This window comes from Callorhinus ursinus, unplaced genomic scaffold, assembly GCF_003265705.2.
Source record: "Callorhinus ursinus isolate GAN/ISIS: 27379988/994484 unplaced genomic scaffold, GSC_fseal_2.0 scaffold11, whole genome shotgun sequence".
Lineage (NCBI taxonomy): Eukaryota > Metazoa > Chordata > Mammalia > Carnivora > Otariidae > Callorhinus > Callorhinus ursinus.
Window position 1 is genome coordinate 27,283,638 of NW_027397073.1, and position 22,841 is coordinate 27,306,478.

The following is a 22,841-nucleotide window of genomic DNA, read 5'->3' on the forward strand; positions in this document are numbered from 1 at the left end:
TTTGTTTGTTGGGAGTTTTTGATCACTGATTCAATTTCATTGCCAATAATCAGTTTGTTCAAATTTTCTATTTCTTCCTGACTCAGTTTTTGGAGGTTATATGTTTCTAGGAGTTTATCTGTTTCTTCTAGGTTGTCCAGTTTGTTGGCCTCTAGTTTTTTGTAATATTCTTTTACAATCTTTTGTATTTCTGTGGTGGTAGTTGTTATTGCTCTTCTTTTGTGATTTTGTTTATTTGAATACTCTCTCTCTTTTTTTCTTGATGATTCTGGCTAAAGGTTTCTCAATTTTTTTGCTCTTTTCAAAGAACCAGCTCCTGGTTTCATCAATCTGTTCTTTTGCTTTTTAAATTTCTACATCATTTATTTCTACTCTAATTTTTATTATTTCCTTCCTTCTACTGATTTTGGCTTTTGTTTGTTCTTCATTTTCTAGCTCCTTTAGGTGTAATGTTAGGTTGTATTTGAGATTTTTCTTGCTTCTTGACGTAGGCCTGTGTTGCTATACTTCCCTCTTAGAAATGCTTTTGCATCCCTAAGATTTTGGACCCTTGTGTTTTCTTTCTTTTTTTTTTTTTTTAAAGATTTTATTTATTTACTCATGAGAGACAGAGGGAGAGAGAGAGAGAGAGAGAGAGAGAGAGAGAAGCAGAGGGAGAAGCAGGCTCCCAAGGAGCAGGGAGCCTGATGCGGGACTCGATCCCAGGACCCTGGGATCAAGACCTGAGCCAAAGGCAGACGCTTAACCATCTGAGCCACCCAGACGCCCTGGACCCTTGTGTTTTCAATTTCATTTGTTTCCGTGTATTTTTGGATTTAATCTTTGATTTCTTGGTTGATCCATTCATTGTTTAATAGCATGTTATTTAACCTCCATGTATTTGTGTTCTTTCCAGGTTTTTTCTTGTGATTTCTAGTTTCATAGTGTTGTGGTCAGAAAAAAATGTATGGTATGACTTCAGTCTTTTTGAATTTGTTGAGACTTGTTTTGTGGTGTAATATGTGATCTATTCTGGAGAATGTTCCATGTGCACTTTAAAAGAATGTGTATTCTGCTGTTTCAGGATGGAATGTTCTGACTATATCTGTTAAAATCCATCTGATCCAATGTGTCATTCAAAGCCACTGTTGCCTTGTTGATTTTCTGTTTGGCTGATCTGTCCATTGATGTTAAGTGGAGTGTTAACGTGCCCTACTATTATTGTATTAATATCAGTGATTTCCTTTATGTTTGTTACTAACTGTTTTAAGTATTTGGGTGCTTCCATGATGGATGCATAAATATTTACAATTGTTATACCTTCTTGTTGAATTTTTCCCTTTATTATTATATAGTGTTCTTTTTTTGTCTCATTACTATCTTTATTTTAAAGTTCATTTTGTCTGATATAAGTATTGCTACCCCAGCTTTCTTTTCACATCCATTTGCATGATAAATGTTTCTCCATCCCTTCACTTTCAATCTGTACATGTGTTCAGGTCTGAGATGAGTCCCTTGTAGGCAGCATATAGATGATTCCCCTTCCCCTTCCCCTCCCCCTCCCCCTCCCCCTCCCTCTCCTCTCCCTCTCCTTCTCCTTCTCCTTCTCCTTTAATCCATCCTGCCACCCTATGTCTTTTGATTGGAGTATTTAGTCCATATACATTCAAAGTAATTATTGATAGGTATGTATTTATTGCCATTTTGTTCCTTGTTTTATGGTTGTTTTGTAGTTCTTCTCTATTCCTTTCTACTTTTGCTCTCTTCTCTCATGATTAGTTGGCTTTCTTTAGTGATATATTTGGATTCCTTTCTCTTTAATTTTGCATATCTATTACTGGGTTTTGATTTGTGGTAACCATTCAGTTTGTATATAACATCTTCTGTATACAGCAGTTTATATTAAGTTGATGGTCACTTAAGTTTGAACCCATTCTTTACTCCACTAGCCCCCATATTTTAGGTATGTGGTGTCATACGTTACATCCTTTTATTTTGTGAATCCTTTGACTGACTTTTACAGATATATTTATGTTTACTGCTTTTGTGCTTCCTACTTTCCTTTCTCTTGCTTATGGTCCTTCCTTTTCACTCAAAGAGTCTCCTTTAATATTTCTTGTAGGGCTGGTTTAGTGGTCATGAATTTCTTTAACTTTTGTTTGTCTCAGAAGCTCTTTATCTCTCCTTCTACTCTGAATGAAAGCCTTGCTGGATAGAGTATTCTTGGCTGCAGATTTTTTTTCCTTTCAGCACTTTGAATACACAATGCCACTCTCTTCTGGCCTGCAAAATTTCTGTTGAAAAATTAGCTGATAGCCTTACGACGTTTCCCCTGTATGTGTTTTCTCTTCCTGCTTTTAAAATTCTCTCTTTATCACTACTTTTTGCCATTTTAATTACTATGTGTCATGGTGGGCACCTCCTTGGTTTGATTTTATTGGGGGCTCTCTGTGCCTCCTGGATCTGGATTTCTGTTTCCTTCTCTAGATTTGGGAATGCTTCAGCTATTATTTCTTCAAATAAATTTTCTGTTCCCCTTTCTTTCTCTTCTTCTTCTGGATCCCTATAATGTGAATGTTATTATGCTTGATGGTGTTGCTGAGTTCCCTAAGACTATTCTCATTTTTGCTTATTTTTTTCCCCTTTACCTGCTTAGCTTGATTGCTTTCCTTTACTCTGTCCTCTAGGTCACTGATTCATTCTTCTGCTTCCTCCAGTCTTCTATTTATTCCATCTAGTGTATTTTTAATTTCATTTATTATGTTCTCATCTTTGATTGGTTCTTTTTTTTTTTAATCTCATCATTAAGGGTCTCACTGATGTCCTCCATTCTTTCCTCAAGTCCAGTGAGTATCTTTATGATCATTTCTTTAAATTCTCTATCAGGCACATTATTTATCTCCGTTTCACTTAGATCTCTTGCTGTGATTTTGCCCTGTTCTTTCATTTGGGACATATTCCTCTGTCTCCTCCTTTTGTCTAAGTCTCTGCATCTGTTTCTCTGTGTTAGGAAAGTCAGCTGTGTCTCCCGCACTGGAAAGTAATGACCTTACGAAGACCATTGTAGTGCCCTGCAATGTTCACCAGAACCTGGTGCTCCAGTGGTGTCTTCTATGTGTGTTGTGCACACAGTTGTTGTGTCTGAGCTGCTTTTTCCTTCAGTCCAGTTATCTGCAGTGACCTTCTTTGCCTCTTGTGTGCAGGGTTTGGTCTTGGTATTAATAGTGGGATAATCTTCGATGCCTTGGGTTTGAGCTGAGTCAGGCCAGGCACTTGCCAGAGACGCAGTAGCGCCGAACCTCAGGCTGTTCTCCCTGTCTTGTCTTCTGAGAAGCTTTTGTGGGTGGGCAGGGCCTGCAGTCAGGCTTGATGTCTTCCCCGAGCCCACTGTGGGGGCTGCAGGCTGACTGGTGTACATGGTTCTCTTCCCCTCTCCCTGGGACAGGACTCACTTTGGAGTGGTGCTGGTCCCTGTTGGGGCTGCTTGCACCCTGCTAAGCCTGTGGCACCGTCCTGAATTGGCTCTGAGCAAAAGGGGCCCCTCCGCAGTGCTGGGACTGGGGCAGGTTTGTCTGGAGGGGGCGGAGCAGTGGGGAAGCAGTATTAGCAAGTTCGGTAGAGAGTATTAGCAACGGCTGGTTCCCCCTGCGGGGGTCTGTGTGATTAGGCTGGGGGGGGGGCGTGGGAGGGAAATGGTGTCTGCCAGCTCCTTTCTTCCTGGAGGAGTCCCCCAGTGATCTCTGTCCCTCCAGGACATGCTCTGAGATGAGTAAATAACTCTCCCTCCTGTATGCCCCAGGAATTTTTCAAACTGCTGTTTTTTTGTGTTGTGTCTCCATGGGGCTGTTTGTTGTGCTGTCTCTTTAAGCAGGCCTGGGGTCTCAGTTTCCTCTCTCCCTCTCTGCTCTCCTAGAGCCAAGCCCACTGATTTTTAAAATTTCAGGTTTTAAGTCCTGCTAATTGTGAGAACTCATGAAATTCAGTCCCTCTGGTTTTCAAAGCCAACCGTTATGGGGATTCGTCCTCCCAGTGTGGGTTCCCTGCTGTGGGGGTCTGTTCTCTCCCCTCTCCAGGCGTGCAGCTTCCTCCTGATGTGGACCAACCTGTGGGTCGTTGGCTCCTGAGCGCATCTTCGCCCTTTCTACCCTCTTCGATGTGACCTCTTCTCTACCTTTAGTTGTGGAGTTTGTTCTGCCAGTCTTTGGATCGTTTTCTGGGTTCTTTACACTAATGTGAGTGTTATCTGGTTGTATCCATGGGACGAGGTGAGCTTAGGGTCCTCCTACTCTGCCATCTTCCCCAGGAGTCCCAAGCAGCCTTTTTAAATTAAGTTTCCATTTTACAAAAACAGTTTTGTTTTTAAAGGTTTGACAAGGCAGAATTATTTACAAAACGATCTCTGTGTGCTGACACAGCCTAAGTAAAGCCCCTCACAGATACTCTCCAAGTCAAAGGTTGCTTGACTATGTCCCCACATTGGGCAACTGCCTCAGATATTCTTTATTTTTGCAATTGATTATTTAAATGTTTAAAAACAGTCATGAATAATATTCTATAAGGTATAGAAGCTAGAAAAGGTAAAAGTGAACCAAGCTATTGAAAACCAAAAAGCTGTAATCTAAGACTTGTACAATATAAGAATATACAAGACATGGTTATAGTAAGCATGCCTCAGAAAAATACTAATATAACCATGACTTGGGTTCACTACAAGACTCTTCACTTCTCATGATAACAGTGTGATAGGAAAGCACCAACATCATCAGAATGGTACCCTCTAGACAAAAATGAAGTTTTCACAGTGCCAATGGTAGATACAAAAGAATATCAGTGATGTAATCCCAGAGGAAGGCAAAGGGAGAAAGACATCGGCAAACCACCTTGAGCATGCAGGAAGTGCCAAGAGCACATCCAGGTAAGTGTGGAGTAGGAAAACATCAAAGCTCTCAGACCCCAGAAGGCACCAGTGGAAAGCTGAAGCCACAGGGGTAGAAGACACAACCAAAGCAATACCCCAAATCTATGCAGATAAACGAGCCCATCTCCCTGGGGCCAGGCTGTGAATAGGGGGCTCTCACAGACAGTTTTGGCCCTGGCCTTGTTGCATTTATCATAGCCAATGAACACCTATTAAGAGATAATAAAGTTATGCCTTTTTAAAATGTTTAGTTTTTGCAGTCCTGACTCTAGTTTGGGCTTCTATTAATCCCAGTACAAAAATCAATGTGGATAGCTGATTTTTTAATCGAGTAGCCACCATACTTCAATTGCATTATTTCACCACCCAACTAAGTGTCCTGCTTTTAAACAATGGCTAGCCATTAATCATTACACAAAGCAGAAGCTATTTATGCAATGAATTCTAGACCAAGCTCATTTCGTCTTGGCCAAACAGTGTTACACACCTGCACTTGTGAGATTGCCCTTGAACCTTGGCATTAAGAAATTCTTTTTTTTTTTTAAGATTTTATTTTTATTTTATTATTTGAGGGTGAGAGACAGAGAGAGCGCAAGTGTGAACATGAGCTGGGGGAGGGGCAGAGGGACAAGCAGACTCTCGGCTGAGCTGGGCGCCCGACGTGGGGCTTGATCTTAGGACTCTGGGATCATCACCCGAATCAAAGGCAGATGCTTAACCAACTGAGCCATCCAGGCTCCCTGGCATTAAGAAATTCTTAAATCGAAAACTGCTGGAGGTCAGGAACCAAAACTTAGGCTATAGGGAGCTCAGCTGGACCCATAGTGAAACATGGAAAACGATTCGAATTTTAAGCAATTATGAAAAACTACCTTTTATTTTATAAATAATAGCTAATGATAGCTATCATTTATTTTCAATATATCTTCCTCTTTAAATCTCATAACTGACAACATTGCTCAGTAAGCTCCTTCCTCAGCTCCAGTGACCCATTTGTAAAGCAGGACCAATTTATGAGAGGCGACGGCGAGAGGCTCAGACACAATTGCTTTGAGTTTCTATAACTGAGTAGATCTGTTCCTACAGAGGCAGCACTGAATGAAAACATGACAGTTTTTCCATCAACCAGAGAAACAATAAAGTGTATAGGTTATTTCAGGGTGAACAAATTCATGTTCTCGAAATTTCCAGCGTATATTTACTTATTTTAGAGGGTTTTAAATACACCATCGGCTCAGAGATTTTGGAGATACAGATGCCAAACCCGATACTATAACTGGTCAGACATGATCTAGAACCTGCTTGGCCTGAGCTCCTTGCCGAGCCTCCCAAAGTGAAAGACTGAGTTATTTTTGTCAGGAGTCCACAGCCCGGCATATAGAAGAAAGCTTATTGTGATTTGTCTCCCTAGTACCTGCGTGTTGGGATGGTTTGTCAGGGTACCATGCCCAAGAGAGAGGGCTCCTCTCCCAGGGTAAGCAGACGGTGCTGTGGCAGACCCCGCCCATGAACCATTTATTCTGAACTACTGAACATTTCCAGAGCCCTTCAGATCCTGAAGACTTGCTCCAGAACTCAGGCAGGAGAACTGGTTATGAGAAACCAGTAACTTCGAGGTTGTAGTTCACCCTGGAATTTTATCACACGTGACTATTTGCAGTTCTTTGGAGAACTTTAAGAATTCTGATCAGGAAGGCAATGCAGCCGGGGACTTCTACTGATGCTCAGATTTCTCAAATCTAAGTTGGTCATTAAATTTAACTAAAAACACAAGAAAATAAAGGGAAGAAGCTCGAAATAAGTAGCAGCAGGGTAAGATTAAAACCCCAGACTCCTTCTTCCTAGCTTTTCCACTGTTCTCAAAACTCAGTAGTTCAGTCTTACCCAAGTTGAGTGCTGTGTGACTTTCAGGACCAAGACTCCCGTGCATCCCGCTGCCCCTCAGCAGAGCATGAGGACCCCACTTCCCGGGCTCTGTTCCGAAGAGACACACCAGAGCTTGGAGGGCAGGCGCCCACGTTCTCGAAATCAGAGGCTGCACCGAGGGAGCATACCTGATCCGGGGGCCCCTGTGCTGGGGCCATGCTGAGCCCGGCGAAGCCTCTGAGCGCGGCCTCCCCAGCCTTATCTCCACAGGGGTCCTTCCAAAGACGACCACTAGGGGCATCACCAGCGCAGCAACCAAAGACTGTCCATTCATCCTTCCTCTCTCTCCATACTTGACAAAGGGCAAAAAGACGTGAATCAGCAGGATGAGCACGCGGAAGGCAGGATGGAGTGAGGCAGGAGTGCCCCCAGTGGGGTCCTGGGGAGCAGAGCCGTGGCCCCAGATGGAGACCTCCAACAGAGAGGGCAGGCTTCTCCATCAGCAAGGAGAGACAGTGAGCTGACTACAGCCACCAAACGTTCATTTTACTTTGCTTAAATAAAAGGAAAAAATGATAGCAAACCATTCCTCACAGAGACCAATGCACAGATTTTGTTCTGCTGCGTTTCTCTACCAGCGGGAGGTTGCAGATCTGAAGCCTATCCAGAGGGAGGGGTGGGCTTTAGGCTCTGACATGCTTCAGGCAAACGGTTAGGGGACCAATACCAATGCAACAATTTCCCTCAGCCTTGTTCTTTACAAATAGGAGAAGAAGGCATGGGGTGGGCTCTATTTTCTGAAATAAGATAAAAGCCACACTCTTAATGCACAGCAAGAGCCCAGTCTGAGAGCCTGCTGAATGGCATTTTTTCTTGCATCAGAGCAAGAATTGTTAAATATTGGATATCACCTTGTTAATAAAAAACAATTCTTAGCTGAATTCAACAGGTGTGGGAACTTTTTGTAAGTTTTATTTTTTAAAAAAAGGTCCACTGCATCCAAGGATATCATTCTTCTTTCAGAAGTTCCAGAAAAGTTGTGTATATGTGGTATTTTTTTTGTCCCTCCTTTATTTAATTTTTACTTTCTTCTACTCGTTTGATTTGAAAAATCCACAATTGTGGAAAATACTATTGACAGTCTCAGGAAAAAAAGGTGTGTGTATGTGTTTATCCATGGTTAAATTATTTGGCTAGTTAAGTACCAACAGAAGTGTCTGTGGGTTGCATTATGTATTTTTGTTTGTTTCTTTGATAAAGAACAGCATTAAGAAAAACCAGTGGTAGGACTCTCATCTTATTTGCAGTTAAAAAAAAAAAAAAGAAAGAAAGAAAGAAGAAAGAGACAAGCAGGGACTGTCATGTTCCCTCCGTGTAGGTGTTTACCCCTTTGGCCCCTGCATACCCCCTCCTTCCCCCCACCACCCAAACACACACATTTAGAAGGACAATATCTTTGAGCTCACCATCATATTTTCATAGAGCCCAGAGAGAAACATTTGAGAGCTAGGTGAGGTTGTAAAGAGCACACAATTTAAGCCTTCACTTTATAGAAGAGAAAACTGAGGTTCAGAGTGGGGACCATCCAAGTCTCCTCGGCAGAGTGAGCTTTATGCAATAGGGAAGCTGTGGTGGTTCTTTGTCTTCTTGGAGCCAGGCACATTAATGCCACCCGAGATTCTATTCAAGTAAACAGTGAGGAGCAGCTCCTGAGTGATGGGGTCTGCAGTGTGCGTCAGGGCTCAGTGACATAGCGCACACAGGCTGTCTTCATGACTGGCTTGAAATAACCCTGGGTGGGGGCGAACAACAGCCAAGGGCCCCGTCACCCCCACTTTCACCTTATGCCCTAGCTGGAAGCAGGAACTCTTCTGACGAACAGACATGTAACTCAAAGTGAGTCTCATTCTTTTGTATCACTGACACATCCACAACAAGCCTGTATGTGCTAAAGTGAACATCCCAGGAATATTCTAGAAGCTGCACCTGGTGAGCTTTCCAGCAGGAGTCAGAAAGCACCTTTCATAACCCAAATCACTTGTGAAACGAAGCAGTACTTATTCTAATGCGAGGCAATATCAAGATTTCAATTCAACCAGCATTTCCTATTTGATTACATGCAATAAAACTCAGTGTACATTAGAAATCTGTGCAATTGGAGAGACCCGAAAGTCTTCAATTTTCTGTGGCTCAAGTATCACTTTAAAAAAATAATACAAAGTTTTGGATACAGATATAGAGGAAAACATTTAAACATTCATGCTCTGTCATGAAGAGAATTTAAGCATTGACATTTATTTGGTACTTACGATAATCTTTATTTTGGGTGGGTTTTGGTTCCAAGCGGTAGGAGGTGCTCAGTTTTCTTTAATCAGAAACAAAGACAATGCTGTTGGGTATTCCTATCTCCTGATGAAAACACTTCTGTCCTCAGAAGGCACCACTCCTAGAAGCCTTGGGGTCTGAATTCCACACCAGAAAATGCGGCTGCAAAGAAGCTGCCGGGGTGGAGACCAGGTTCTCCCGGTGGGGAGCAAGCACACTGCCTTCAGCAAGACGGCACATTCAGGGTGGGGCGCAGAGCCATATTTGAAAGGGCCATTCCCTGAACCCTGCTTTTTTGGAGTCATATTGATATGTCCCCAGCTTCACTCAATTATTTCACAAACACAGTTTGAAACTCCTCTCCAGCACTGATGAACCCCGAGGCATTTGGCACATAAAGTGGACTCCTTGCTCGAACCCCTCTTGCACACAGAGCTCAGGAGCTGCTCCCACCCAGTTTCAGAGATCGTGGGCAAAGACATGGCTTGCAGGCTTCTAGGAAGAAGCCCGTGGCTTTGGGAAATTGCTTTCCTGCCTCCCAGGACTCTGACTTTGCTGCTTCTACTCAGTTGCAGCCATCTGAGGCATATTTCTCCATTAAAAAAGAAAAACAGGGTGAAAGAGCAACAGTTAGGAGTAAGCACACAAACTGGCAACAGTGGACAGTTGGAAACCAATAGAACTGAGGAGGGTACTCACGCTCCGGCTGGTTGCCCGGCGGCAGAAGGCACTGGCTGATAAAGCGCTGCTGGGCTCTCGTAAAAGGCAGGGTGCTTAGGAGCAGATAGTGCTGGGAGGAGGCACCTAACAGTTTTATACTCAGAACCCCGCACGGCATTCCCATGCCCTCGGCTTTCTCCTCCCACTTCAGGAGCTCCGGCCAAAGCATTGCCAGTCCCCTGTCCTGCACCTGCTGTCTGTCTGTCTGTCTGTCTTCCTCTCTCTGTCTCTCTCTCTGATGTTTCTCTTCCTCTCCTTCTCCCCGTCCCCCCCCCTTCTTGATTTGGTGCCAGCAGCTTTGCTGTCTTTCTACATTGTTCCAAGGTCTGTACCCAGGGACAATCCTGCAAGTTCCTCTTTTTCTTCCCCTTGCTATTCTGAAACTACCCTCACCCTGAAATATTTTGGAGAATATTTGTAACTAAAAAAGATCAACATAGTATCACTTAAAACTAAAAACTGAGGGTCAAGCTGCTACACAGCTCCCGGCCTGGAAATTTCTCATTTTCTCTTAGACTCCACACAGCTTCTGTCCAGGCGTAAGAAGCCAGCAAAGTCCTGAGGGGTGTGGTGTGAGGGTGGGGAGGGCAAGGGGAATGCAGTTCATGTTCTGGAACCCAACCTGCCCTTTTTCCCAGTAAGGAGGAAACAAACATATAAATGTTTCCCCAAAATGTCCTTCTCTCCAGGTGAGGATCCCAGGACAAACACTGCTGCCTTTGAATGGACGGAAGACAAACATTCCACGGCAGAGGAGTCTAGGATTCAAGTGAAAAATCCATTTCTTTCCCCATTCTTCTTAAAATTCAGTATTTGTGGCTTGCTCGGTGATGGCAGGACTCTAACTCATGTGCACTTCCTGGAGCGCAGAATTAAAAAAAAAAAAAAAAAGCAAAAACCACACAACCCACAGAGAGATGTGCAGATGTCATGGTCTTTTATCTGGACCTCCCGCCTCCTGGAATTGCTGATAGCTCTTGTCAGAGGTCCCCAAGGCAGCCACGACTCGCTGGCTCCCCCCATTGGACACTTAGGAAACCACAGGGTCCCCTGTTTTAGGGTGTGTGCGTCAGGGGCCTAGGAGGTCGGGGTTCATGATTACAGTTCTGAGCTTCAGGGAAATCTCCCTCCAACATTTTGTCCTGGTAAAATAAGGCAAAAATAAGCTCCTAGGTTACCCTGAAAGAGAAAAATGAATCATAAGAGGATAGCCAGAGGGCCTGGTAGGGGAATGAAAGGAACCATAGCAGTTTCCAGGAGTTTCTTAGGCAAATGGGCTACCATCCCTATACCACAGCAATAAGAATGATCATGATAAGAATGGTACGAGCGGTTGAGGGTTCACTGTGTGTGCAGAGCACTGTGCAAACCAATTTATTCCCGTCAGTCCTTCAACCATTGCAAAAGTCCTATGACGGTAAATGCCATTATCCCTGTTTTGCAGATAAGGAAACTGAGGCTCACAGAGTTTAAATAACTTGTCCAAAGCCTAACACCAAAGTTTGTACTTCGATGCCCTTCAGCACCGTCCAATATTTCCAGCTGCTGATCCTTGTTTGCCTTTCATCAACTCACTGATTAACTTAATCAACTCGGCCATCCACAGGTTGTTAGAGACCTCATCCTGCAGCCGCCTCCACACGGCACACATGCAGCCTCCTGCCTCAGTGGCCCTGGTCGGGATTGGGTCTCAAGGCTTCTTGGCAGAACGACCTCCTCCTCCACCCTAGCCTCGCCACCCTCTCTGCCGGTCCCTGCAAAGTCACCCCAGAGGGGCCGCTCACAAAATGCAGCCCTGCTAGGGGGTGTATTTGAGATTGTGCTGGCACGTGGGCTTCTGAGTCAGACGGACCTGAGCTTGAATCCTTACTTTGTCCGTTCCTAGATGTTTTCCCTTAGGTATGTGAGCTACCCTTTCCGAGGCTCAGATTCCTCCCTCTAACGTGGGGGTAGGTTTCCTTCTTTTATATGGATGTGATGAGGTTTGGTAAGGGTATATGTACAGCTCTGTGCCTGACCCGTGGAGGTGTCACCATCCCGACCCCTGCCCGTCTCACTCAGGGTTGGGTGGTCCTTGAGCATCCCCAAAGGGGTCCCTCCTCCCAGCTTGGACAGGGGGAAAATCCTCCTGGCCACGACATCCGAGGACATGTAGTTATGAGCATGGAGACAACTGCTGAGCAAGAACTCTGGACCAGGTAGGTGGCTGACAAGGCTCCCCAAGATTTTGTGCTGCGAGGGTCTGCTGTCAGCCGGTCCCTGTGGCTTTGTAGAGGATCCCCTGAGCTGGAGAGCAGAGGGACAATTGGGCACCCAATGGGTGCATACGTGAGTTCACAGGTGTTTTTAAACCCTTGTTGATAATTTAATGACCTTTTCCTCAGTTTTTGCTATCACTTATGGCATATCTTTTGCTGAGTGTTTTGGCCCTGATGTTCTTTTCCTCCCCCGCATCCCAAGTCTCCCCCCAGCGCTTACCCTCGTGCGTGCCCCTGTCCTCTGCAGCCTCTCTGAGCTCATCCGCCAGCCCTCCGTCCGGCGCGATCACAACTGAACGTGTGCAGAGCCCCCAGAAAGTTCTCTCTCTCCCCCTCCCGGCCCACTCTGGCCACACGCTCACACACTTTCCCGGCAGACTGCTGTCCAGGCCGCACTCCGGGGAACTGACAGCAATTTAGGTCCCTGTTCCCCACTAGACAGGCGACTGTCATAAAATATATGTAAGAGGAGATAAGAGCTAGTTGAAGAAAACGGTGAAGAAGGAGAACCAAGTGATGGGTCATGTCACGATTTCAGTATTTTTTCCCCCTACGGCTTGCATTTGTAGGTATTTCTAAATGTGTCTTTTCACTCAGAAACTCTCCCAGCACCAGTTCATTTGGACCGCTGCTTGCTCTCAGTTTTTCTAGGGCAGCTCAGCCTTACACGGAACGTGCACCACGAGTGCAGTGGAGCGCCCACACTCAGCAAGTGTGCAGCGAGGACTGCCCTGAGTGTGGCCTGCATCCCGAGCCGGGGGCTCTAAATGGAAGGGAGCGTGGGGGAGAAACTCGTTTTCATTCTTGCCTTCCTCTCTGCCCTCCCCCCACAAAGAGAGAGGCCGAGATGGGGAGTCCAGGACACACCGTCCCTCTGCAATGTGCTCTGAGCCCACAGTGTTTTCGTGTGGTAAACAGACAAAAGGCCCCAGAAGAGAGTCCAAACTCCCACTGACCCCGGACGGCTCTTGGGGGCACCCTTTGTGGTAGGCGCTTCTTGGATGTAGAGCCACGAGGCCAGTTGGCACACGGCGTGGGTCTCTGCCCTGCCAGGGGAGCTGCGGGTTGGATGCTGGCAGGAGCCCGGGAGGCGCCTACATTTCTAGCTCTCGAGTGCAGTCATGCGAATATTGAGCTCCATTTAATAGCTGGTTGTTCCTCCTGCACACAACACAAGGGCGAGAGAACCTCCGGCCCCGCCCCCCACCCCATGACTTCTATTAGACGTCTCCTTTCCATGCATCACCTCATTTCCAGCTTGGCTTTTTTTTTTTTTAAAGATTTATTTTTTTAGGGGCGCCTGGTGGCAGAGATGGTTAAGCATCTGCCTTCAGCTCAGGTCGTGATCTCAGGGTCCTGGGATCGAGCCCCATGTCGGGCTCCCTGCTCAGCTGAGAGTCTGCTTTTCCCTCTGCCTCTGCTTGTGCTCTCTCTCTCAAAATGAATAAATAAAATCTTTTTTAAAAAAAGGATTGATTTATTTATTTTAGAGAGAGAGAGTGCCTGCACAAACAGAGAGAAGGGCAGAGGGAGAGGAAGAGAGAATCTGAAGCAGATTCGGCACTCAGCATGGAGCCCGAGTGTGTGTGTGGGGGGGAGGGAGGGGCTCAATCTCATGAACCTGAGATCATGACCTGAGCCTAAACCAAGAGTCGGTTACTTAACCAACTGTGCCACCCAGATGTCCCCCTTCTTTCCAGTTTTTAACTTAAACTCAGGTCAGGTTAAGGTCCATCATATAGGTCTCCGGTTTCCACAGCCAGGGCCTAAGGATGTACAGGTTGTGCACTGCACAAATGAACTATGTCTAAAGTGGTACCATTAACATCCTAAACATTTATGTATTTATTGCAACAAAACTCTTGCAGATGACACTAAAATGTCTTGAGGAAAGGGATGTTGGGATGCCTTTGCATAAGGGGTCATATTGGCTAGTGATGGTCCTGCTGGTTTTTTGTTTCTTCGGTACTAAAAAAAAAAATCCCATTGAGAGACAATAGGTTAGGGGGAGACTCTTTTCAATCTCTTCAGAGTAGACTGAGGAAGGGATTGAAGTGTTGGGGAAAATGAAGGTTGGGGAGTGGCATGACCCTGTTTCTCTCTTGAAAGTAATTTAGAACTCATTCAGTTGCTTCCTCACCATTAAAGGTATAGGGATATTGGCTCCAAGCTTAGGGAGTTGAGCTTTATTTCATAGTTGGGCCGGGAAAAGAAGGTGGGATAGCCTGGCACCACCATTGCCAATGGGGAAGTCCTTTCCCCTTTCAGCCAGGTTATTTATTTTCTCCCAGCCTGGATCAAGGAACAACTTTGAAGAGAGGGCTGATATTCAGTTATGTCATATGCAGCTTGTGCTGGTTGGGATGTGCTGATAGGAGTGAAGTCACAGAGTTGATTCCTGAATAGGATGGTTCGCTCTCTACCTCCCAAATGCATGACACACTGGATACCAACCAGCTATACCCGGTGTCAGCCAAGGTCACAAAGTGGACCAGGGGAGCCTGGGTGGTTACAGAATAGGCCTTCCTCTTTGTAGAGGAACATCTAAGACATGGCTCAGGCAATGTTGTCTTTGAAGACGAGGGGCTGTGGGTTCATAATTAAACCCACACAAGATATTGATGATGAATGAATTCAACACTGTTGAGTGAGGAAAGAAAATCTGGTAAGAAATTTAAACACCCTGACAAGGGATGAGCAAAGCAATATCCCCATGTAGACTCTTAATCCATCACCCAGAGTTTTGGCTCCTCCTGACTCATGTTTTTGCAGAATCTGGGGTTTACAGAATCTCAGAGAAGGAGTCAAGTGCCATGTAAGGCTGACCACCGTTTCTCAATAGCTTTTCACCCCCAATATTTTAAAGGGAGAAACTAGTTTTAAATTAATATCTATTACAGCCTTGGAAGGAGAAAAAAGTTACCCAACGGCAGCTTTATATTAGGTGAAATCCTTCCTCCTATCATTGCCTCTACCCTCAACCCCAGTGTGAGTCCCATTTTTCTGCTCACCTTGTGCCCCAGATTTCCTGGTCTAGGGGACCCACCCACCCTCCTTGTTCCGTGCATTCACTCATCTATCCATCATCTAACATACACTGGGATGACTCAGAGATGAGTGAGGTGTTCTAATTTCAAGGACTTCAGTGTGGTGAGATTTTCTCTTCAGAATCTTCTCTCAGCTCCTAAATGCATAGTGCCTCTAGCGTTGGCGGACATTTTCGGCTCTTTTCTTACATATTTTTCCCTGGCAATCCCCTCCCTCCCATACCTGTCCCATCCTGCTTCACCCTACTACATTGTTTTGTGTTTAGCTGGTTTCTTGGACCGAGTCCTGGAGTAGGAATTGAGAGGTACTGGTTCCGACGAGATTGGACTTCATCCATCAGCTACTCAATTGCCTGTTTATTAGAAGGGGAGCTGGACTAACTCTGACGCCCAGTCTTGCCTGCACATTGGCATTACGGTGCGGGGGGGGGGGCGGTGGCGGGGGAGCTTACAAAATACTGATAGTGGAGAGTCTGATGTAATCAGCTTGAGGTGTGGGAGCTTTAAAAGTCCTCTTGCTGATTCTAACACACCAGCAAGGCTGAGAACCGCGGGACAAATTTAATGTTACTTCCTTACCCTCCAAAACAAGGACGTGTGTCATAGTGAGATCTGCTGGATTTTGGAGTTTGACAGTCAAGGATTCAAGTTCCAGCGGCGCTCCCACCCTGGGGAAGATTGCTTCACCTTTCCAGACTTTAATTACATTATGAAATGAATGGAGATCAATAATACGCCCCTTGCCAAATCCAAAGATGGGACAAGATCACGGCACATGATAGGCATTCAGGCAAAGGGGATCTTTGACACTATTCCCATCTAAAACAGTTCTTACCTCTGACTTCCTTCTTTCTGCCAATCTTTGCCTCAGTTCTGAGGCTCAACAAATGCTTGCCCAGTGGGTAATGGGTGGTAGAGCTGACCCTCCGCACTTAGGAAGGATAGGGGAGGGTTTCATTTTATTCACTCTTGTTCACGTTCTCAAGTCTTTAAGGTGCCTGCAAACCAGCAGCCTCGACACCCGTGGGAGCTTTTTCAGAAAGGAAGCCCCACTCAGACTTTGGGGATCAAAATCTGCATTTTAACCAGATCCCCAGGATTTGCATGCATATTAAAGTTTTGGAAGCAGCCTCTCAAGCATCCCTGTCTTTGAGACTTGGTGAAAAGGGATGGATTCAAACCCCCAGAGTGGCAACAGTTTACAAATTCCAATGTCTTGGTTGGAGACTCCATGGAGAGTCCGAGTGAGTCACTGTGGCGTTCCAGGGGGCAGCATGGAGCGCGCTGTCACACGCTGGGCCACGCTGGTGGCGGGCAGCACGCCAGGAGAAGCCTCATCATCCCCTGAGACTCCAGCGGCCCCCTCTGACTGGCCCCACCCTCTGCCTCGTGCTGATTGCTTCGCACAGGCTTTGCGAGAGCCTTCCAGCCCTCGGCCACCATGACAGGTTATCACCGGTCACGAGAGGGGGATGCTTGCGCGCCCAGGGGCAGGTTCCTCCTGCCCGGGGAGTCCCTGCAGCGGCACCTGGGGTCCAGCCAGAGGCCTCTGAGTCTTGCCCACAGGACAAACACCCCCCACACTGCAGGTGCAACCCCTACCCCTCGGGGGCTTGGGATCTTCCCAGAGCATTTTCCTTGGGAGGCCCCACCACTTGGTTTTCTCTCTGGGACTCCTTGGCCTTTTTGCCCTCGGGCTTCTGCCATAACTCTCCACCCCACCCTGCCACACAAGCCCTTTGGCTAAAAGGCAAACCCACCTGTGTTGAACTGTACTTTGTATGACCTGCCTTAGAGCAGGACACAGTTGACCGCCCGTTATAAGGTACACCTCCCAGCCCATCTGCGCTCCCTCCCCTGGGGCAGGGTGGCTAAACTGTCCCCCATTAAGACTCCTTGTTTTCGGGAAGGTGAGTCTGTGGGCCAGGAGTGCAAGCATTGGCCCACGTCCCCCAAGAGCGCTTCTCTTTTCCCTCACAGCCTAGATCATTGATTGTTTGTCATGACGTAAGGGTGTGAGCATTTGCTTCCCTGAGTTTGCCCACTAGATTGCAAGCTTCCTGAGGGCAGGGTCTGGGCGGGTCCTGTTCGCTGCTGTTAGTCCCAGTTTTGGGCTCAGTGTCTGGCTCATAGGGATCCTCAACAGCTCTTCGCTGAGTAGGTGGATGAATAAATGGGGGAATGACTCCATCACTATGGGGACTGGAAGGCCTAGGGTGAGTTCCTGCATGGTACTGAGATACGTGTGTCTTTGATGTGAAGGGGATGGGGGTGGATTTCCCCCAAATACGGCCCTCAGAGCAGGGTACAGCATTGTGACTGGGATGTGTGGTCCAGGGGGCAGGGCTCCATCCCCTGTTCATCTGCTCCTGCCACAGGTCAATCAGCCACAGGCCCCAAGCAGCCAACATTCAAGCTTACAGGCCAGCCTTTGTGGTGAGAGGCTCTGGCTTGCCTCTAAAATGGTCCTAAAACTGGGGAGGGCTGAGCCCCAGCTCCAAGCATGCAGGCTGGCCAGTCCTTGGGGCAAGGAATCATCCTGGGGGGGCGGGGTGTGCAGAAAGGAGGCGTGCATCTCCAGGGCCTCCATGGTGGAGGTCAGTGTGGATGATATGGGATGGTCCCAACCTTAGCTCTCTATGGGGGCTAACCCTAAACCCAGGAGGCCTGGGCTCTTCAGACACTGGGGGTGGGGATGTGGTATGGCTGACTCCTCCCCGCCCTACATCCCAGATCTTAGGCTGGAAATTCACGATGCCTTGGCCAGTTCGCAGCCTTCCTGCCAACCCAAGACTCAGAATGTTCTCTCAGGCTATCGGCCGTGCTCTGAGGCAGTTAGCTGCCATTTATTCACCCCCAATTTCCCACCTTACTGTGGATGAAGGTAAGTCCAGGACCGGAGCAGATGAAACAAAGTGGAAGATAGTTCTCAGATCTGGCGTAGTCATACGACACAAGGAGACATTAGCGTCCGGGTCAAGGCTGTATGTGATCAATGGTCCTGCTATGGGCAGAAAGGCACTCTTTCCTCAGCACAGAAGGGATGTGTAAAATCATTGCCTACAAGGAAGCGCATCATGCAGGCTTCTGGGAGGGGCAGGACGCCTGTCAGGTTTAATCAAGAACCAGCAGATTTTAGGGCTCTCTTCCATGATACAAGATGATGTGCAATGAAGTGCTAACTTGTCAGCAGACACACTTTCAGGCTAGAAGAGTTTAGATAATTCCAGTGGTGTCTGGAGTAGGCAGAGGAAGCTTTACTGAAGATACAGGCCTCGTAAGGCCCTTGACCTCTGAGTAGCACTTTCGTGAAGGCAGGAAAAGACAGGGCAGCCTTTCAGGAAGAAAGCTGAGTGTCCGCCCAGAGAAACATGGCATGTTTGTGGGTTGCGAACAGCCTCCCGATGACATGGGAGGGTGTGTGCTGTGGGGTCACAGCCCGTGAGGCCAGCCCCCACTTGGGTGCCCAAGGAAGGCAGTACTGTATCATGCTTGTGCGAGGCATCTGGATTGACCGTGCACTCTGGCATTTGCTTCCCTGTGATAGGATGTACTAACCAGGCATTGAGTTAGTATATCCAAAGGACTTCCAAGGACCCAGCATCAGAAAAAGTACATTTGAGAAAAATACTACATTATCAAAGAAAAGATGGGCCTACGAACCTCTCCGACCATTTAAAATAGCAAAATTATGCTCTAAGCTCTAAATATGGACAATACAAACTAGAGTATATTGGGGATCCCTTGTGTAAAGAATACAAGTAATAACTACCACCCACTGTAAGCAAACAAAAACACATAGTTGGATTTGCCTTTTTAAAATTTGGGAGGAGTAAGAAAAATCTGCCTGCTTCCTATTTCCCCCGCATTTATTTGTGATTCTCTGTAATGATAGGAGGTTTCAAAATCTTTCTATTGATCAGAAGCTTCCTTAAGTGTGGTGTCTGCTTGAGAACTGCTCCTGGTGAGGATGTTTCTCTCACTGAGAAGTGGTTTTAAAAGCAGAGCTGACTTGGAATTTCTATCTGCTACCCCTCTTCTCCCCATCCAGCTCATATCCTCAGAACTGAGGGAAAGATTGTCAGAAAGAAGGAAGTGGATTCCTCAGGGGCATTTGTCTTCTGTATGTTCTAAAAATGTCTTCGAAAAGCTAGTAACCACTCGCATATTTGAAACTTAATAGCTCACTTTTAAAATTGTAAGCTTAAATAGTTAGAAATGCATTTTTAAATACAATAATTGAGTGGCTTCTGGATGTTGCTAATATTCTGTTTCTTGATCACATGAGTAGGTTCATTTATTGGAAATTCATTCATGAAGTGTTCACTTGTGATTTTTTCACTTTTCTGGATATATGTTAAAAATAGATTTGTTGTAGGCTGTCTGAGCGCTGCCACTCGACCTCATGCGGCCCAACATCCCTCTGAGAATCAGTGGGGTGGGGGGCAAGCCTGAGATCCGGAGACAACCCTGAGTGGAGAGCCTGACTTGGAAGGGGGGGACCGGCTTGGCTTTGGAGATGCTCTGGCGCCCTCTGGTGGCAACTTGGAGGTATCACAGGCCAAGGAGCACTTCCTGAGCTTGAGTTCTGTGATTCCCATTCTCCGGATGTGTCTACATGTTGAAGGGCACGGAGGTGGGCAGTGAAGATGGGGACGAGAAAGGAAGAAGGGACGGGAAGAGCCATCTTGGTCCTAGGTACCTGTCGGCCTCTTCCCCGCATCTCTCCACACACAGCTTGGCTCTGTCCTTTAATCCAAGGACAAACAGCGGTTCTCAAGCTTTGATGTGCACAAGAATCACCCCAGAGCTGGGAGTGCGGCTTCTGGGCTTTAGCGCCAGAGTTTCTGACCACGAGGTGTGGAGGGGCCCCAGTGATCTGCATTTTTAAACACCATCCAAGTGATTCTGATGCAGGTGGTTCATGGACCACCCTTTCAAAAAACCCCACTGTTTAATATTAATATTAGACGTAGATTAATGTTTACCTAGGGCTGGAGGGGTTAGGGGGAAATGTGGAGTGATTTCTAATGGGTACAAGGTTTCTTTGGGGGGTAATGACCATGTTCTAAAATCGATGGTGGTGATGTTTGCAGAATTCTCTGGAACTGTATCATTAAGTGGGTGAGCTATATGGTATGTGAATGGTATCTCAATACAGGTGTTAAAGAAAAATTCCTATAAATTCTTTCCTCCATAGAGGCCTGGGCGGGGGTAATCTCAAGAATTGTGTATGAAAAGAAATCTTTATTTCTAAATTGAGTCTTCACTCTAAAAGAAGAGCTGTTAGCTGCCTGAGCTGAAATGGTGCTAAGGACATACAGGTTTTGTAAATATATTCCTAGAGAAAAGACAGGGAAAACAGTTCTCCTGGGACTAAGTCTATTAACATTCCCAGTACCATCGAAGGCAGCTTAGCCGAGAGTATTAACGGTACCTCACCTTATAGTTTCCAGAACACGTAAACCCGTGTGACCCTCACAGCAACCCTTGAGGCAGGCAAGCCAGGGATTATCATCTCTGTTTTACTGGTGAGAATACAGGCTCAAGGACAGGAAATATCTGGCTCACGGTCACAATTAGAAAGAAAAGGGACACGGACCGAGGCCTCTGGACTCCACGTCCGTCCGAAGCTCTGTTTATACCACTGTGGCTTCCTTCCATTGTCATGACTGCCCGCACCCACCGGAGGTCTCCAAGCGTTTCACGGTGGTCAAAGCTCTGAGCCTCCTTTGTTTAGTTTCCTTGGCCCGAAGACCCCGGCCGGGCTGCTTGCTCTCATTGGTCCCTAGTCCGCCGGGCCCGCCCTTAGCAAACTAACATCCGCGAATGATGGGACCATCACAGCCCTCAAGCCCCGCCCCTGCTCCACAGCCTCCCGGGGCAGCCCCGGGGGTTCGGGTGTGAATTCCGGCTGTGAGATTTACCCGCCCGGTATATGCGAAGATGCCGCTTAACTTATTAGATCCCTGGGCATTTGACCTGCAAAGTGGGAATGAGACATTCAACCGTGTGGGACTTGCGAGAGTAACTGAGCAGTCACATAAAGGGCTGGGCTTAAGGCTGTGTCCGTCCCACCCGGTCCTACCCGCCGACATTGCAAGGAATCCGAGGTATTCTGCTTGGCTCACCAGGTTGTAGCAACCTCTTCCCGCTCCAAAAGCTGTCTGGAGCACACAGTTTGGCAGCCGGTTATCTTCCAATGAGTTTTTCTCGTGTCACCTTCTAAGGCACTGTTTATCAGAGTGTGGTCCTGGATTACAGAATAAGGGTCAGAAAAAGCTGGGGTTCCTTTTGAAAAATCTAGACTTGCGGAATCAAAATCTCTTGGGGGTAAAGAAAATCTCCTGTGGTAGAAAACCCGAAATCTGCATTTTCCATAAGCACCCCCCCCACATGCCCTCTCCCCCCATTGTATACACAGTAGCTGGTGCCCGCCTAACTAAATTCTAAGCAGGTAGAGACCAGGGGGGTTCCAGGGTCTTTGCTCCTACCACGTCACTTAGCACAGTGTTAGTTAGGCACCTAACAGGTACTTATGTCAGTATTCGTGTGATGGAAAAGAAAACACCGTGCTGAGCTGAGTAGTTCTCAAACGCACCTGCATCAGAAGCATCTGGAAGGCTTGTTCACACAGATCGCTCGTCCCCACCCCCCTGAGTCTCTTGAGTCCGTAGGTCAGGGTGGCCTGCGTTTCCAACAAGTTTCCCAGGCAATGCAGATGCTGCGCATCCGGGCACCGCACAACGTCTTGATAAGAGTTGGGCGGGGAGACCAGAAGCGTCAGCATCCCTCAGGGACTTGCAGATTGCAGCAGCTCAGACCCCATCTGGGACCTACTGACACAGAGCCCGCATTTTAGCAAGCTCTTCAGGAGATCCCGGTGCACATTCAAATGCACCAGGCGGCACAGCCGAGCTCATTTGGACCTCCCGACAAACCTGGGAGGGGGCTGCTTTTACTCCCATTTCCTAGATAAGGACGTCAAGGCTGGCGGAGAGCGCGCCCGACACAGAGTCACGCAGCGGCCGCAGCCCGCGGCGGGGCTGGGATTGGACTCAGCTCTGCAGACGCCCAGCCCTCACCCCTGACACTCAGACACGGCTTCCCTCTCTCCAAGGAAGTTCTCCCGGCCCCTTCCTTCCTTCAGGTAACAGTCCTAGGAGCGCACACAACTGAATCAAGCCGCAAGGACATCCTGTGCCCAGCCATGTGCTTGAGCCCACGCCTGTGCTGTGTTCATGTGCTCATGAGCTGAGGTCCCTGGCCTCAGAATTTGCCACCTCCTTTTGGAAGTAAGACCCACCCAGGTGAAACTAGCAACACCAGACAACATAAAATTAAATGTTAAGTTGTACAGTCAGTAGCACATTTTATGTTAAAATTAGGGTTTGCCTAAAGAATATGGAGGCTACTAAGAGATTTATGCCAGATTCATGTCCCTGGGTGTCTTCCTGGCTTGTTCCAGACCCTGCACCGTGGAGCCCAGGTGTGCTGGGCCTTCAGGATGGCAGGTGCCGCCTCTCTCCGCGCTTGCCTCTTGCCTTGGGTGTGCTCCCTTCCCTTGGTGAGGTCCCTTTGTGTATAAAGAGTGTCATGTTGCTGTCCCATGCTGTCACAGGTGACGGAGGGGGTTGAAGAGCAGAGAGGGGAGCTATGATGCTGTCCCCATGGGAGAGAGATCTCCAGTCTCCAGCGAGAGCCCAGGGCAGAGCCAGCTACATAATT

At 47.1% G+C, this 22,841-nt stretch overlaps 1 protein-coding gene and 1 long non-coding RNA gene across 9 annotated transcripts in view; one reads left to right on the plus strand and one right to left on the minus strand.

Moving 5' to 3' along the window:
* Positions 1 to 22,841, plus strand: part of LOC141373732 (uncharacterized) — an 85,305-nt gene that overhangs the window by 36,307 nt on the left and 26,157 nt on the right. The gene's annotated exons all lie outside the window — the stretch shown is intronic.
* Positions 1 to 22,841, minus strand: part of SLC14A1 (solute carrier family 14 member 1 (Kidd blood group)) — a 45,800-nt gene that overhangs the window by 21,403 nt on the left and 1,556 nt on the right. The window contains exons 1-3 of one of the 8 annotated variants that reach the window (XM_073898269.1): positions 9,788 to 9,905; positions 9,073 to 9,128; positions 6,952 to 7,115 (exon numbers count right to left, since the gene is read on the minus strand). The exons of 2 other annotated variants lie outside the window; for them this stretch is intronic. In XM_073898269.1, coding sequence (XP_073754370.1) covers positions 6,952 to 6,981 — 30 coding nt within the window. In that variant the 5' untranslated portion in view covers positions 6,982 to 7,115; positions 9,073 to 9,128; positions 9,788 to 9,905. 5 more of the 8 variants (XM_025886528.2, XM_073898271.1, XM_073898272.1 and 2 more) reach the window with 5 other exon arrangements.